We start from the raw sequence: 12,954 nt of genomic DNA, 5'->3' as shown, positions 1-12,954 counted from the left end.
CTGAATACATGAATCTGCCTTCTTCACGAACTCTGAGTCATTTTACTGGAAAACAAGTTCACATGGTAAAGTGTGGGCTGAGGCACATGACCCCTCCATAGAAAAACAGAAAGTAGAGCAATGTGATTTTGTTCCTCCAACAAACATGAAGAAATGGCTAGTTGTTCTCGTATTTATTTTGTTTTGCTTTGCTTTTGGATACAGTCATCTTTTGACCTGCACCTGGTATTCTGTGAACCTCCAGGCATTGATGACAACAATGTCAATTGAGAAGAAGGGATGAGAGGAAGGAAAGAGTGGGAGAAGTCTTCATCATTAATCATGATGTGGAGACTTGCCCTTTGTTTGTAATTTTTAAGTTCTATCCATATATCTGTATACCCACCTACCTATCACATGTGTGCACACATAGGTCTTGTTTAGGGTGGAAATTACACAGGTATAAACATTTACCAAAATTCATCACAGTGTGTGCTTAAGATCTGTGTATTTCACTTTATGTATAATCTATCTTAATGCAAAAATTAGAAAAATATATATATATATGTATATATATATACATATATATAAATGAATGTGTTGGAATATTCGTATTTTTTGTAATTTTTAATTATATAATACCTTCCAAACAAAACAAAATCTAAATGCCCAGCTTTCCAATCTTGACTGCAAATCACCTCATATTAGCCTCCTGATCATAAAGGGGGACAGGTATGCCGAGGCCCTACAATGCTTCAGGAGATGGAGATGCTAGCAGAAAAGATACTGGGTTTTTGAGATAGGTTTGGCATTGTATCTGGGCTCTGCTAACTTAACAGATACGTGAACTAAGCTTCAGTTTTCCCATTTATAATGTGGGAAGAATAACACCTCTTTGCATTGCCGCTGAAAATTCCCATATCCCACTCTCTGATTAACCTGGGCTAACTTGTCTCCTGATTTCCACTTTGGTCCCCTAAGACCCCCAAGCTCAGTCAGATTGATTTGCAGAAAAAGCAAATGTAGTGCCTTGATTAAGACAAAAGACTGACTACAGCAAACTGCCAGGGTTTGAAGTTGGGCTTGACCACGTACTGGCTGTACAATTGCGGACAAATGATTTAGCTTTTGTATTAGCCTCTGTTTCCCCTTCTAAATATGGGGACAGTTAATAGTATGCCTCTCCCTGGGCTGCTGTGAGAGTCACACGAGTTTTTCAGGTAAAGCACTTAGTACCAGTACATAGTAAATGCTCCATGCATTTTTACGTATTTATTAGCCTACTAGCATGTGGCCAGGGGTTGTTACTGGATTCATTCACTGCACTAAGAACTGTGCCTGACCCGAAGAGGGGATCAATAAACATGTTGAATGGATCCGTGAATGACCTAAGTTACATTCTGTCTCTGCGCTGTTTTTACACACAGTACATCTGACACCAAATTTGTGGTTTTTTTCCTCACGCCAATCAATTTCCCACCTCTTGAGACACCAACAGGGTGTCCTACAATTCAATCCAATTCTGACACCACCCAGAGTTGGCATTAGACTATAGACTTAAGGGTTCGGTCCCACATGACTACCTCCTACCCTAGATGCCAGTCACAAGTCCCTCCGTACTTCTGACTGACTATGAACTGGGGGTTCCCGTGACCAGCTGTCCTATGTAGGATTGGATAATTTGCTAGAACAGCTCACAGGAAACCAGTTCACCTACTCTTATGGGTTTATTATAAAAAATGTGATTCTGGAACAACCAAATAGAAGAGATTCATAGGGAAGGTTTGGGGGGTAGTGGGATGTGGAACTTCCATGCCTTCTGGGGGGCACTAACCAAAGCTCTCCAAACTCTGTTGTTCTGGGGTTTTTTATGGAGGTTTCATTACATAGGCTTGATTGATAAAAATCACTGGCCACTGATTGAATCAACCCCTGCGGAAGCTGTCCATGATTCCCAGCCACCAGTCATCTCATCAGTATACAAAAGACACTTTTTACGCCAGAGATTCAAAGGGTCTCAGGAGCTGTGTGCCAGGAACCACGGACAAGGATAAAATCTTTAGTTTTTGTTCTATTACAGTTACTCTCACTATTAAACGCGCAATGTGACCGCTACTGCTTTTTGAATGACGTTCAGATTTTACAAAATAGCCTAGAACCTCGAGATGGTGCTTTGCTGTCATCTACAACCTTATTCTCATGCCCTCGCTCACTGTCCTGCTCATACTGGAAACAACCAGTATCTTGCTATTGACTGAACAGGTCAAGCTTGCCCCCGCCTGCTCTTGCTCTCCCAGGAATGCCCTATCTCTTGGATGTTCGACAGCCTGCCTCTTTCATGATTTAGGTCCTCCTCAAATGTAATCTTAAAGTGGCCAGACTTTGCCATTTGTCTGAAACTTCTCCCAAACATTTTCTATCAGATCGTCTCATTTTCGTGTCTTTAAAACCCTTCATAGCACTTAGCATCACCTGAAATTATATGTTAATTTATCTGCACCCTCATTTACTGTCGACCTCTCCCTTTGTGGCCCTCACCTCTGCTCCTCCTTTCTGAAACTAAGCTCCACCAAAGCAGGGTCCTTGGCTTTCTTATTCTTTGATGTATCCCTAGCTTTTAGCAGGGTTAATATTAGTTAATTGTTAGCTGAGCATACATACTCAGTGAATTCTTATTTTAGCAAAGGCACTGTGTATGTCTCGCCTCACGTGATGCTCAAAACATTCTGTGACAAAGGTCTTGGGATTTAAGTTTACAACAGAGGCTCAAAGAGGTTAAGTGACTTGCCTACGCTAATAAGTAGCTTAGGTAGGATTTACAACTTGCCTTAACTCATGAATAATGCCAGGCCTATTCCTTAAAGAGCTCACAGTCAGTCCATAGGCAGATCTTCAGGTTAGTTCCTGATAACTTATCTTCCGCTGATGACAGTAGGGCCCTGCAAAACCCTAAAAGCTTGCTTTCTCCACAAAGACAAATTCAATTACAGCCATCAGCCATTATACTGTGTTTACAAAGGCAGGAAGGTGAATTTATTGATGTATAGAAAGACTGTTCATATTAATTTTTGAAACAAAATGACTGCCAGCTGTATGACCCTGAGTGAGCCCCTTCTCTTCCCTGGGACTCCCTTTCCTTATCAGTAAAATGAGGGGGTTGGATTAAACAATTTCTAAAGTCTTCCCAGGTCTGCAATCTGTTGGTACAATGCATGTAGCTTTTTAAAAAATTATCTTAATTTTTTTCAGTGTTCCAAAATTCATTGTTTGTGCACCACACCCAGTGCTCCGTGCAATATGTGCCCTCCTTAACACCCACCACCAGGCTTACCCAACCCCCACGTCCCTCCCATCCAAAACCCTCAGTTTGTTTCTCAGAGTCCACAGTGTCTTATGCATCATCTCCCCCTCCGATTTCCCCTAACTCACTTTTTTCTGTCCTTCTCCTAATGTGTCTTCTTTTGATTCACTCTCAGTTGACAAGTGAAATGGTGAACTCCCGGTGGTACATTTTAGTAGGGTTTTACTAGGTCCACTCGGAGAGGCAACATGCCCGCTGTGTTTCTCCAGCAAGGAGCAGTCTCATTCCAATTTCAGTCACATGACCCTGGGAGGGTTTCTACCATAGGGAAGGCTACCCACCATTGCTGTAGTATCTGGAGGCCAGGGTAAGTACTGGGGTCCTAACACATGGCTTGGCTGCAAAGCCCTTGGGTCTGAATATGAATGGCTGAGCAATTGCCCATCCTATTTACCTGAGTTTCACTCGCCTTCTATGGGTTTCCTAAAAGCCAGAATATCAAGCTTCTTAATATAAGCACCAGACAGATTACAGACTCAAAATTGCAAGCCATGACCCATCCAGTAATCTATTATCGACTTGGGAAAAAGGGTCCTGCTGATATTTCTGGCTGAGATTTCGGCAGTGGGCTGGAACGGAAACAGCCATAATAATAACCATCGACAACAACAACAACAATTAGTAGTAGGAGCTAACATGTATTGTTACTTCCTGCGGCCCAGAACGGTATTAAACACTTTACTTACTTTATATCCCCACTTGAAATATGGGGGAAACACACAGCTTTGGAACTTGTACCCTTATGCCTTCACTGTAGAACAAGGGCTTCAGTGATAACTGAGATCGTAACTCCAATCCTAGCTCTACCATTGAGCACTCTGAGTCTCAAATTTTTCAATTTGAAAATGGGAGTTTTGATACTTACAAGTTTGTTTTGTACAAATTAAATGCATAAATCTAAAGTTATTATTACTACTATTATCTACTCATCAACCAAAACAAACCCTATTTTCCCAGAAACTATTAAAAGGCAAGAGTTGACAAGAATATACTTGGGTATGTTTCAGGCTGGTGACGTGGGTGGGCTGGGGAAGGTGTTGGGTGTCAATATTCTCATGGCTCTGCAGAATCATTTCCAGACAATTATTCCTCCATCAGCAAGCAAAAAGCTTTGCCCCTTGGAGGTTTGTATCACATGATGACAGGCATACAATCATACCCGCCTCCTGTGCAGCTCACGGCTATCACCCTCGGGCCTCTTGCTTGGATCCCTATGTTAGAAGAAGCTGAAACCTACATCACCTGGTCTTCTCATCTAGTCATTATCTTGGAAGATTTGAGCATCCAATTACAAGACCCAACCAATGCTTGAGTCTTATGGTTTCAAAATGCTTCCAACTCTATGACCATTCATCTCCACTTTACTCCAGCATTTGTCTCCACAGCCATACTCTGAAACTTGTCATCCACTTACTAGTACATTTATGTATATTCCAATGCTCTAATAGCCACTTGCTGGCTTCAACTACCCATCAGTCCAATGATCTCATTTGTCCCATCATTCCTACCAAAAGTCCTTCTTCACCTCATGGTAATATCCAGATTCTCAATCCCTTCCTTTTCTTTCATTCTGCAGATCCTTTCTGGCTCTAATTTCTCTGGTTAGCTAGGGTCGAATCCACCATTTATTATATCAAACACATTGACAAATAAGAATCATCACAAATACTTTCTTAGTTGCAAAATTCAACTGGTACCTCTAATTCATAGAAATTATATGGCCAGGATATGCCTCATTTAAAACTATAAGACAGAAACCTCGTTTAGGGCAGAGCAGGCCAGTGGGAGATTGCTACTCGAGAAAGTACAACATCCTGAAAGTTCTCAGCATTTGAACACCTTAGAAATTTATACCGCCTGTCTCAAGTTAACTCCATACAGAGAAGATTCTCTGGCCAACAGATCAGGATTCATAACTAGCAGCAAAAAAACAAAAACGTGACAGTATTAAGATAGTGCACAATGACTGAGCTGCAAGGAATGTTGGGTAACTACTAGGATCAATTTCTCTGTTTAGGTTAGGTGGTAAGAAATCAAATTATTGAAGATATAAAGTATCTATAGACCCATCCATCCCACTATATTCTTTAAAGCTCCCTGTACTGGACATCCAACTCTTTGGGGCCAAAGTCATATTAAAAGTTGGTCCTGGACGCCCTGGTTTAGCTTTGGGGGCTGGCCTCTGACTGTCTTTAGTATAAGAGTCCTTCTGGCAAAGCCAGAATTCATTTCAAACCAACTTCAGGAGGGAGAAGACAAGGAGGGAGCTTGAATCAAAAGCCAGGAGTTGGGAAGGCCAAGGAAGGTACCAAAGGACTAAAGCAAGACAAGGGCTGGAGGGAAACTGAGAAGCCAGGGCAAAGCCCAAGTCAGACAGAGAGAGGGAAAGGAGTGGAATGCAAGTCCTGAATAAACTATCATGGTGTCCTTTCAATTTGGTTTATAAGCTTTCTTTGTTCCCAGAGCCCCATGGTTTCCCTCTATCTGAGCACTGAACACACAGTAGGATAAATGTCTATTTACTTATATGTCTCCCAACTAGACTATGAGATCTAAGAAGATAGAGGCCAGCAATTTTTATCAGTATTCCCAGTAATTGATATAATGTGACTCTTCAATAAATGTGTGTTGAGAGAATGAAAAAAATGAATGAGCAGATGGACTAATGAAATAATGAGTAATCAGGAGTGGGGAATCTGTATAAAGCAACTTTGGGATCTCCCTCAGTTGAGCTTTTTGGTGTTTCCTAACTCTCATTTCAACAGTCTTCATTGTCAGATGTCACAGTTACAGTTCTAGGCTCTGGACCAATTAGATGGGAACCCTGGCTCTTCTAATTGAATGGCCTGGCCAATTTACTAGCCACTTTATGCCTCAGTTTACTCATCTTCAAAAGAGAAATAATGGAACTACTCACAGAGTTATTAAGATAAAAAAGAAAATGCACGCAAAGCATTTAAATTAGTACTTGGCACAAATTACTAGCTTAAAAATTGGGATTATTTGTATTGTTATAATTATTATACCCATCTCCCCCCCAGCACTACACAGGACCCTGTAATGTTTTCTTGAGTGCTACTATTTAAAGACAGTACAGTACTTCCTAATCTTCTGCTCCATGTGACATGCTGCCTGGGCTGGGGAGTGATAAAGAGTGTGGAACGAAGAAACTATCCAACAATGAATACCAGCTGATTCCTCTGGTTCATGAGAGGAAAGAAGATGAACAATGAGCACAATGGATGCTGTGGAGATTAAAAGTTTAGGAGCTTCTGGGTTTAGAAATATGGCATCTATTTTTGGATTGGACTTCTAGGCCTTTTACCTATAACAAACAAAGAAAACAACAACTATGTCACCTGTAGTTATGACTATGAGCTTGCTGTGGCTTTCACAGATGTAGGGCATTCAGTCCACTTCTCTCTAGTGACTAAATTATAGACAGGCACATGATGTACTGGAAAGAGAACTGATCTGGAAATAAGGAGGCTCTGGTCTTGCAATAACCTTAGTCTAGGCCCTATAACTCTGAACAAGTTGTTTCCTTTTGTTGGACCTCAGTTTCATTCTTCTCCCAAATGGCAAGTTTGAGCCAGATGTTACTTTCATGGTTTAACAAATGGTTACTGAATGTTTGCTGTGTGCCCCAGGCATTGTGCTAGGCACTGTGGATACATCAGTGAGCCTGACAGCTCTGATCTCTAGACCTCATGGAGCTTAGAGTCTACAAGAGGAAAACTGATGCTATAGGAGAAGATCAGAGGGAGATAAAACTACTTTGAGGGAATGACCTCAGGTACAAAGGGAGTTGGCCCCAAAAAGATGGCTGATGAAGAGACATCTACACTGCACAGAATACATATTTGAAGTTGAAATATTATAGCACATTTAAAGGGCTGAAAGAAGTCCAAGAGTAGATACAATGAACAGAAAGAGTGAAAACAGTCAGAATTTGATGGTCTTATAAATCATTATGCCAAAGTGAAATGGAAGCCACTGGAGGGTTTTAAGCAAGAGCAATCCTATTCAAATTGTAGAAGGTCACTTTGGCCAATGCACAGACAATGTATTAGAGAATGGTGAAAATGAAGGCAAGCACACCATTCAAGGGGCCCTTGGAGCAGTCCAGGTGAGAGATGACGGTGACCAGAAGAGCGTGGTGAGTGTGGAATTAAAGCCAAGTGCAAGGATTCAAGAGACATGAGGTGTAGTTACAAGGTGACTGTGAGAGACTGAAGTAGAAAGGAAGGAGAGGATGGGTTCATAATGTCCTTGAGGTTCTGGCAGAGGAGAGTGAGTAGATGTGGCCCCATTTACAGACTGTGCCATGAATGAGATGGTGCCAGTCCTGCAAGCGAAGGTCGAGTTGATGAATTCAGATTGAACACGTCTGAATCCAGGTACCTGTGAGCCCTCAAACAGGTTATATGGATAGCTGCTGAGCTATGGGCTGTAGACAGCAAATTAGTCCTCAGAAGTAGATAAGATGGACAGAACCCTCTAGAAGATCAACATATAGTGCTGAGTAGAGGACAGAGGGGAGCTGGCAAATGAATCTGAAAAGCAGTGTTCAGAGCAGTGGGAGGAAAATCATGTACATGCGTTGTCAGTGGAAGAACATGTGATTGTGGGCACTGTTCCATGTTGCAAAATGCTGCCAAAGGTAAAGCCGGGTTAGGACTCAAAAGTCCTTTGTGCTGAGCAACGGTCTAGGTTAGTTAGCATCAGTGACCTAGGCTAGTACAACTGTGGAAGTAAAATCCTGCAAATCCTTGCTTAAGGTTACCACAGAGAGCAGTAGTGAGGAAATCAGGACAGTGAGGATAGCCATCTTTTAAAACATTTTGATTGTGAGAAGATAAGAATTGGAGGGGGCTAACAGGTAGGAGAAAGGATTTTATGTTTAAGATGAGAGTATGTGTGGTAGCACTGTCCAACAGAAATAATGTGAGTTATGTTAATTTTAAATTTTCTAGGAGTCACTTAACAAAGTGAAATGAGTATTTTATTAGCTTTTATTTATTATACCCCAAATATTATCATTTCACAAGTAATCAATACAATTAGTAGACATTTGATGTTCTTTTATTCACAGTGACTCTTTGAAATCTGGCATATATTTTGCACATCTCAAGTTGCACTAGCCACATTTTGAGTGCTCAGTCATCACATTCAACTAGTGGCTGTTATATTGGACAGAACAAGTCTAGAGCACATTTCCATGCCGCTGAGAAGGAGCTAGCAAATAGATAGGAGTAAGAATGGATAATGGATTGAGGGGGCTGCCAGAGGCAGTAGGGGATGGAGGAGTCTCCAATAACAGGCTGTTCCATTATAATCTCTTTCAACACAATAAATGTGAAGGAGAAAAAGTTTGCATCTGGATATAGGCAGTGATGTGCTGATAAAGGTTAACAACTGGCTCTATGAAAAAAAAAAAAAAGCCTACTTTGTAGCATCTGCCAATTTCACTAGTGTAAATCCTTCCACTGTGGCCATCTTCAAGCTACTGATGTGATGTCAGTGAACACAGAGCTGGGAGGAGACATATGCAGTCAGCTCTCATGCCAGGTGTGAACCAGCAATGGTACATATGACTGGACATACAGCTGGATGGCAGTTATCTTTCTAATGGCTTCTATTTTCTCTTTAAGGTGGATGGTCGCTGAGAATAAGTAGGTCCTGTGTCTGACCATGAGAGGGAAGATGAGGCTGGGAATTGAGGGAAGTTTGATGGGGTTATTACAGAAAACAGGCAATTGAGCTGATATGTTAGCTTCCTGTCAGGCAACAGAGGGACACTCAAACTGGGCAACTGAGGCAAGGCTTAATCATGGGTTTGTTTAAAAGAAGGTTTGGGAAAAGAAACCAGCAACCCGTGACTAGCAACAGTGGGGAGCCATGACTGCCTCCTACCCTAAAGGAGCAAGGAGAGGGAGAGACTCCCAACACCCAGAGAGAAAGCCAGAGCGAGAGGGCCACCTGCAGGAACCGTGGTCCATGGTGGATGGATTGGCTAACCTGTGGGAATGGAGTAAGGAGGGAAGCCATAGCTTCCATCTCTCCTCTAGGCTCCCGCTGGTGCCTCCCCAGGGGCCACACCCAACTCCACACCTGGGTAAGGGAGGCTGGCTGGGGACAATGACACAAGCCTGCCTTATGGTTGTATAGTACTTCCTCACAGTGCTCAAATGCCTTTAGGAAGGCAGAAGGCAGGCAAAAGGCTGGCTTCATCCTGGGTTGGGGTTTGGTAAGACAAAAATGATGGGTAAACAAATAAAATGGTCATGTAGATACTGGCTATGTGGAAAGAGAGAAGAGGGACAGGAGGAAAAGAAAAGCATTCCTTCAAAATGCATGTTAACTCTGACAGGCCAGGAAACTGAGCAAAGCAGTAATGTGGCTTCTCCAGACAAAGCTTTAGTGGTGGAGTCAGGAGATATGTCTGCCCAGCTTGAAAGCATTTTAACCTACTGTTGCATCCACAAGCAAATAAACTGCTCACTTATATACACAAATCATTTAAGCAAACTATTTCGTTTAGCTTTTAGTTGAAACTAAAGCACTATTAGAATTCTCTACCTCCAATATTTAAACTAATCTACACTTAAAAGTAAGGATGCCCTTGGGTATTTTCATTACAGAAGCTCATCCCAAATGTACAAGCTAAGAGTTAAAGTAGGCTAAGATGAGGAAGGTAAAGGGTGTCTTTACCTTCCCCCCTCCCCCCAAGATTTTTATTTATTTGAGACACACAGAGAGGGAAATAGCACAAGCAAGGGGATCAGTTCAGGGAGAGGGAGAAGCAGGCTCCCCGCTGAGCAGGGAGCCCAAAGCAGGACTGGATCCCAGGACCCTGGGATCAGGACCTGAGCCAAAGGCAGAGGCTCAACTAACTGAGCCACTCAGGTGCCTGCTCTGGTCTTTTCTGAAATAAAAGGGGAGTCAAGTTCTCGGGCATGCTCAGTTCCTCGCTCCATGTCTGCTCTGGCCGCCCCTTCCAGCATGCCTGACAGAGCACTTACGAGGGTTTCTTCATGCCCCACGATGTGGGCAGACGGGGCAAAGTGCCACATGACCTCCCCCGTGTGTGCCACATAGACAGAAGCCATGCACGTTCCCTGCGGCTGGCACACGGGGAGTGCTCAGTGGTGATGGGTTGAACGGAATCTTTCAAGGACCACGTTTTCTTGTCCAATATTACACGGTCTGACAGCAGGATAAGAGATTACAAACCTCAGCTGTGGAGCCAGAAGCAGTGCCCAGGAAGACCTGGAAACAGCTAGGCTGGAATTCTGAGGGCCTCCTCCCTCTTCGCCCATTTATGAAACTTCCTCATTCATTAAACGTGACTGATACCTGACAGGGAGCTGTGAGGGTTCGGTGGGCCCAAGGATGCAAAGCTCCTGGTACTCATCAGTGCTCCGCCAAGGCCGATTCCTTCCATCTCCCTGTTCTCCTCTGCTCCTTCTTCCTTTCTTTCACTTCCCAGCATTGTCATATTTTTCTGACACTGTATTCCATTCACTGAAGTTAGCCGTGGTGGTTGTCCTACAGCTTCCTAGCCATGATCACTCCTGGGTGTGTGTGTGTGTGTGTGTGTGTTGTGTTTTGTTTTGGTCACCTTTGGGCCTCGGTGACCCCAGGTGACCATTTTGTAGAAACTGCGGCATTTTGGATTGTGGCTTTTCCCCCTTTGAATAAACACTGAAAGCTTTCTTTCCCACTTATTCCAACTCTCGTTTGCCATCTGGTGCCTGGGTTGGCCGCATCTGTGTTTGCTTAATGACTTTAGGCAAAGGCCGAGTTTACATATGGGAAGAAGGAGAGGGCTTTGCTGATTTCTTCCATATGTTCATTTATTCGTATATTATGATTTTTGTAATCTCACCAGCAAAGATCCCTTCAGACAATCCTCGCGCTGTTCCCGGGGACCTGCGTCTCTGTGTGTTCAGCTGGGAGCTGCCGTGAGAACATTTTTGCAGCGTCTGTTACCTTTAGCATAGCTCGGTGAGGCTTTCAGACAGGTACAAAATTAATGTTCGGGAAATTCTTCTTTTTGAATTGAGGAGGAGGCTCATTAGGCTTGGGTGATTCTGTGGAGCTGGGAGACCAGGGTTCGAGACCCTTCTCTCCATCTGTGAATGGGGTGGCCGCAGACAAGCTCTGTGACTCTGGCCCTCGGTCTGCTCACTGTGTGTCAAAGGGCTTGGGCTGGGTGGGCTCCCATCCCTGCAGGTCCCATGAGGACACAGCTTTCCCTCTCCCCTTTCCTCCTCTTCCTCTGGTTCTGGGCTTCCGGCTCTTCTAGAGCTACAAATGTGTGCTTTCCTTCTCCCCAGCTCCTAGGCAGAGGTGTGCACGGAGGGAAAAAAGCCAAGAAAGGCATTCCATCTTCTGCGTAATGCAGGAATGGAAAAGGACAAGCTCTATTTCTTGTTTTAGAAGAAGACATCTTGATTTCTTTTTCTACAGTACACTTGGGCCTCAGCTTAGGGTGATGGCTCACGAGCTCTGGAAAGACACAGACCTGGATTGGAAACCTACCTCTTCTCTTCCCAACTTGTGGCCCTGAATAGGTTTCTTTCATTTTCCTAAGTGGTAACTTCCTTCTCTAAAGTGGGACTACTCCCTGCCTTGCAGGGCTGGTGAATGGAGAAGTGATCATTAATCCTAATGGTGTTTTGCATAAAGCAAGTGCTCACAAATGTTGGTTACCTCTGTGCACAGTGGATTCAGTGGTGAAATACCACAGTGTTGGCAATGCCTCAGAGCAGGAAATGGACAACGCCTAGGGAAGATCACAAAATCAGCAGATGCCAAACCTTGACCTAGAACTTGGGACTTCTGACTCGTAGGCAGCAGATCTTTCTCAGGAGCTGAAGAGAGCTGGGGAAAAATAGGGGACTGGGTTGGAGTCACTAGAGACCAGATGATGGCTAAGGAAAGAAGGTGGCCTAAGCCTTACTCGAGAGGGCTGGTCAGTGGAAGAGAGATTCTCCAGGGAACCAGGGATATGCACAGGCCGGTGGCAAGGGGGACTGGACCTCTTTTTGTGAATGTCCTCACATTGCTCTGAGACGTTTTCTCTCTCTTTTTCACTCTCCCTCTTTCTGTTCCCCTCCCCCTCTTTCTGCCCTTAGTCCTTCCTGACTAGTCTCTGTACCCAGGAGAGTGAAACCCAAGAGAACAAAAATTATTTGAATGAATGTTTTTGGATATGGCCTGACGGGTGAGGTTTGATAGTTTAGGCAGGAAAGCTTTGCTAGTTTATTTGAAAACACCAAATTAATCTGAGGTAACTGAGAAATAATCAGGTCAGAGGCATGAAGAGAACAAGAAACTATCTTGTCCACAGCCTCTTCCTGTGGCCCTCTCTGCTCAGAAGCATGAGGAAGAGCAGTGTGGGAAGGGCGCTGTCTCTAAATCCTTTTTCTGTCACAGTGCTCTCTTTTCTGTCAGAGATGAGGGTTCTCTCCTGCTCCAGGGACTATTTCAGCGTATGGAGAAGCAAGGGTGGGGGGCGGTCTTGGCATTCCTCGTCCTCCACCGCCTCACGTTATGTATGATATATACGTATGTATAACACCTGCATCCTGTGTGTTCTGGCTTAG

General features: G+C 43.7%; 1 protein-coding gene across 19 annotated transcripts in view; it reads right to left on the bottom strand.

Annotated features, from left to right (window-relative positions):
* FGGY (FGGY carbohydrate kinase domain containing) overlaps positions 1 to 12,954 on the bottom strand; it is a 399,594-nt gene that overhangs the window by 10,650 nt on the left and 375,990 nt on the right. For 10 of the 19 annotated variants that reach the window (XM_082687728.1, XM_082687710.1, XM_082687717.1 and 7 more), the window contains one exon: positions 12,059 to 12,229. The exons of the other annotated variants lie outside the window; for them this stretch is intronic. In XM_082687728.1, the coding sequence (XP_082543854.1) occupies positions 12,059 to 12,229 (171 nt within the window). The remainder of the gene's footprint in view (positions 1 to 12,058; positions 12,230 to 12,954) is intronic. 19 annotated transcript variants of the gene reach the window in all.

This window comes from Mustela nivalis, assembly GCF_964662115.1.
Source record: "Mustela nivalis genome assembly, chromosome: 10".
NCBI lineage: Eukaryota > Metazoa > Chordata > Mammalia > Carnivora > Mustelidae > Mustela > Mustela nivalis.
The sequence above is the reverse complement of the archived record's forward strand: the minus strand, read 5'-3'. Positions and strand labels throughout refer to the sequence as shown.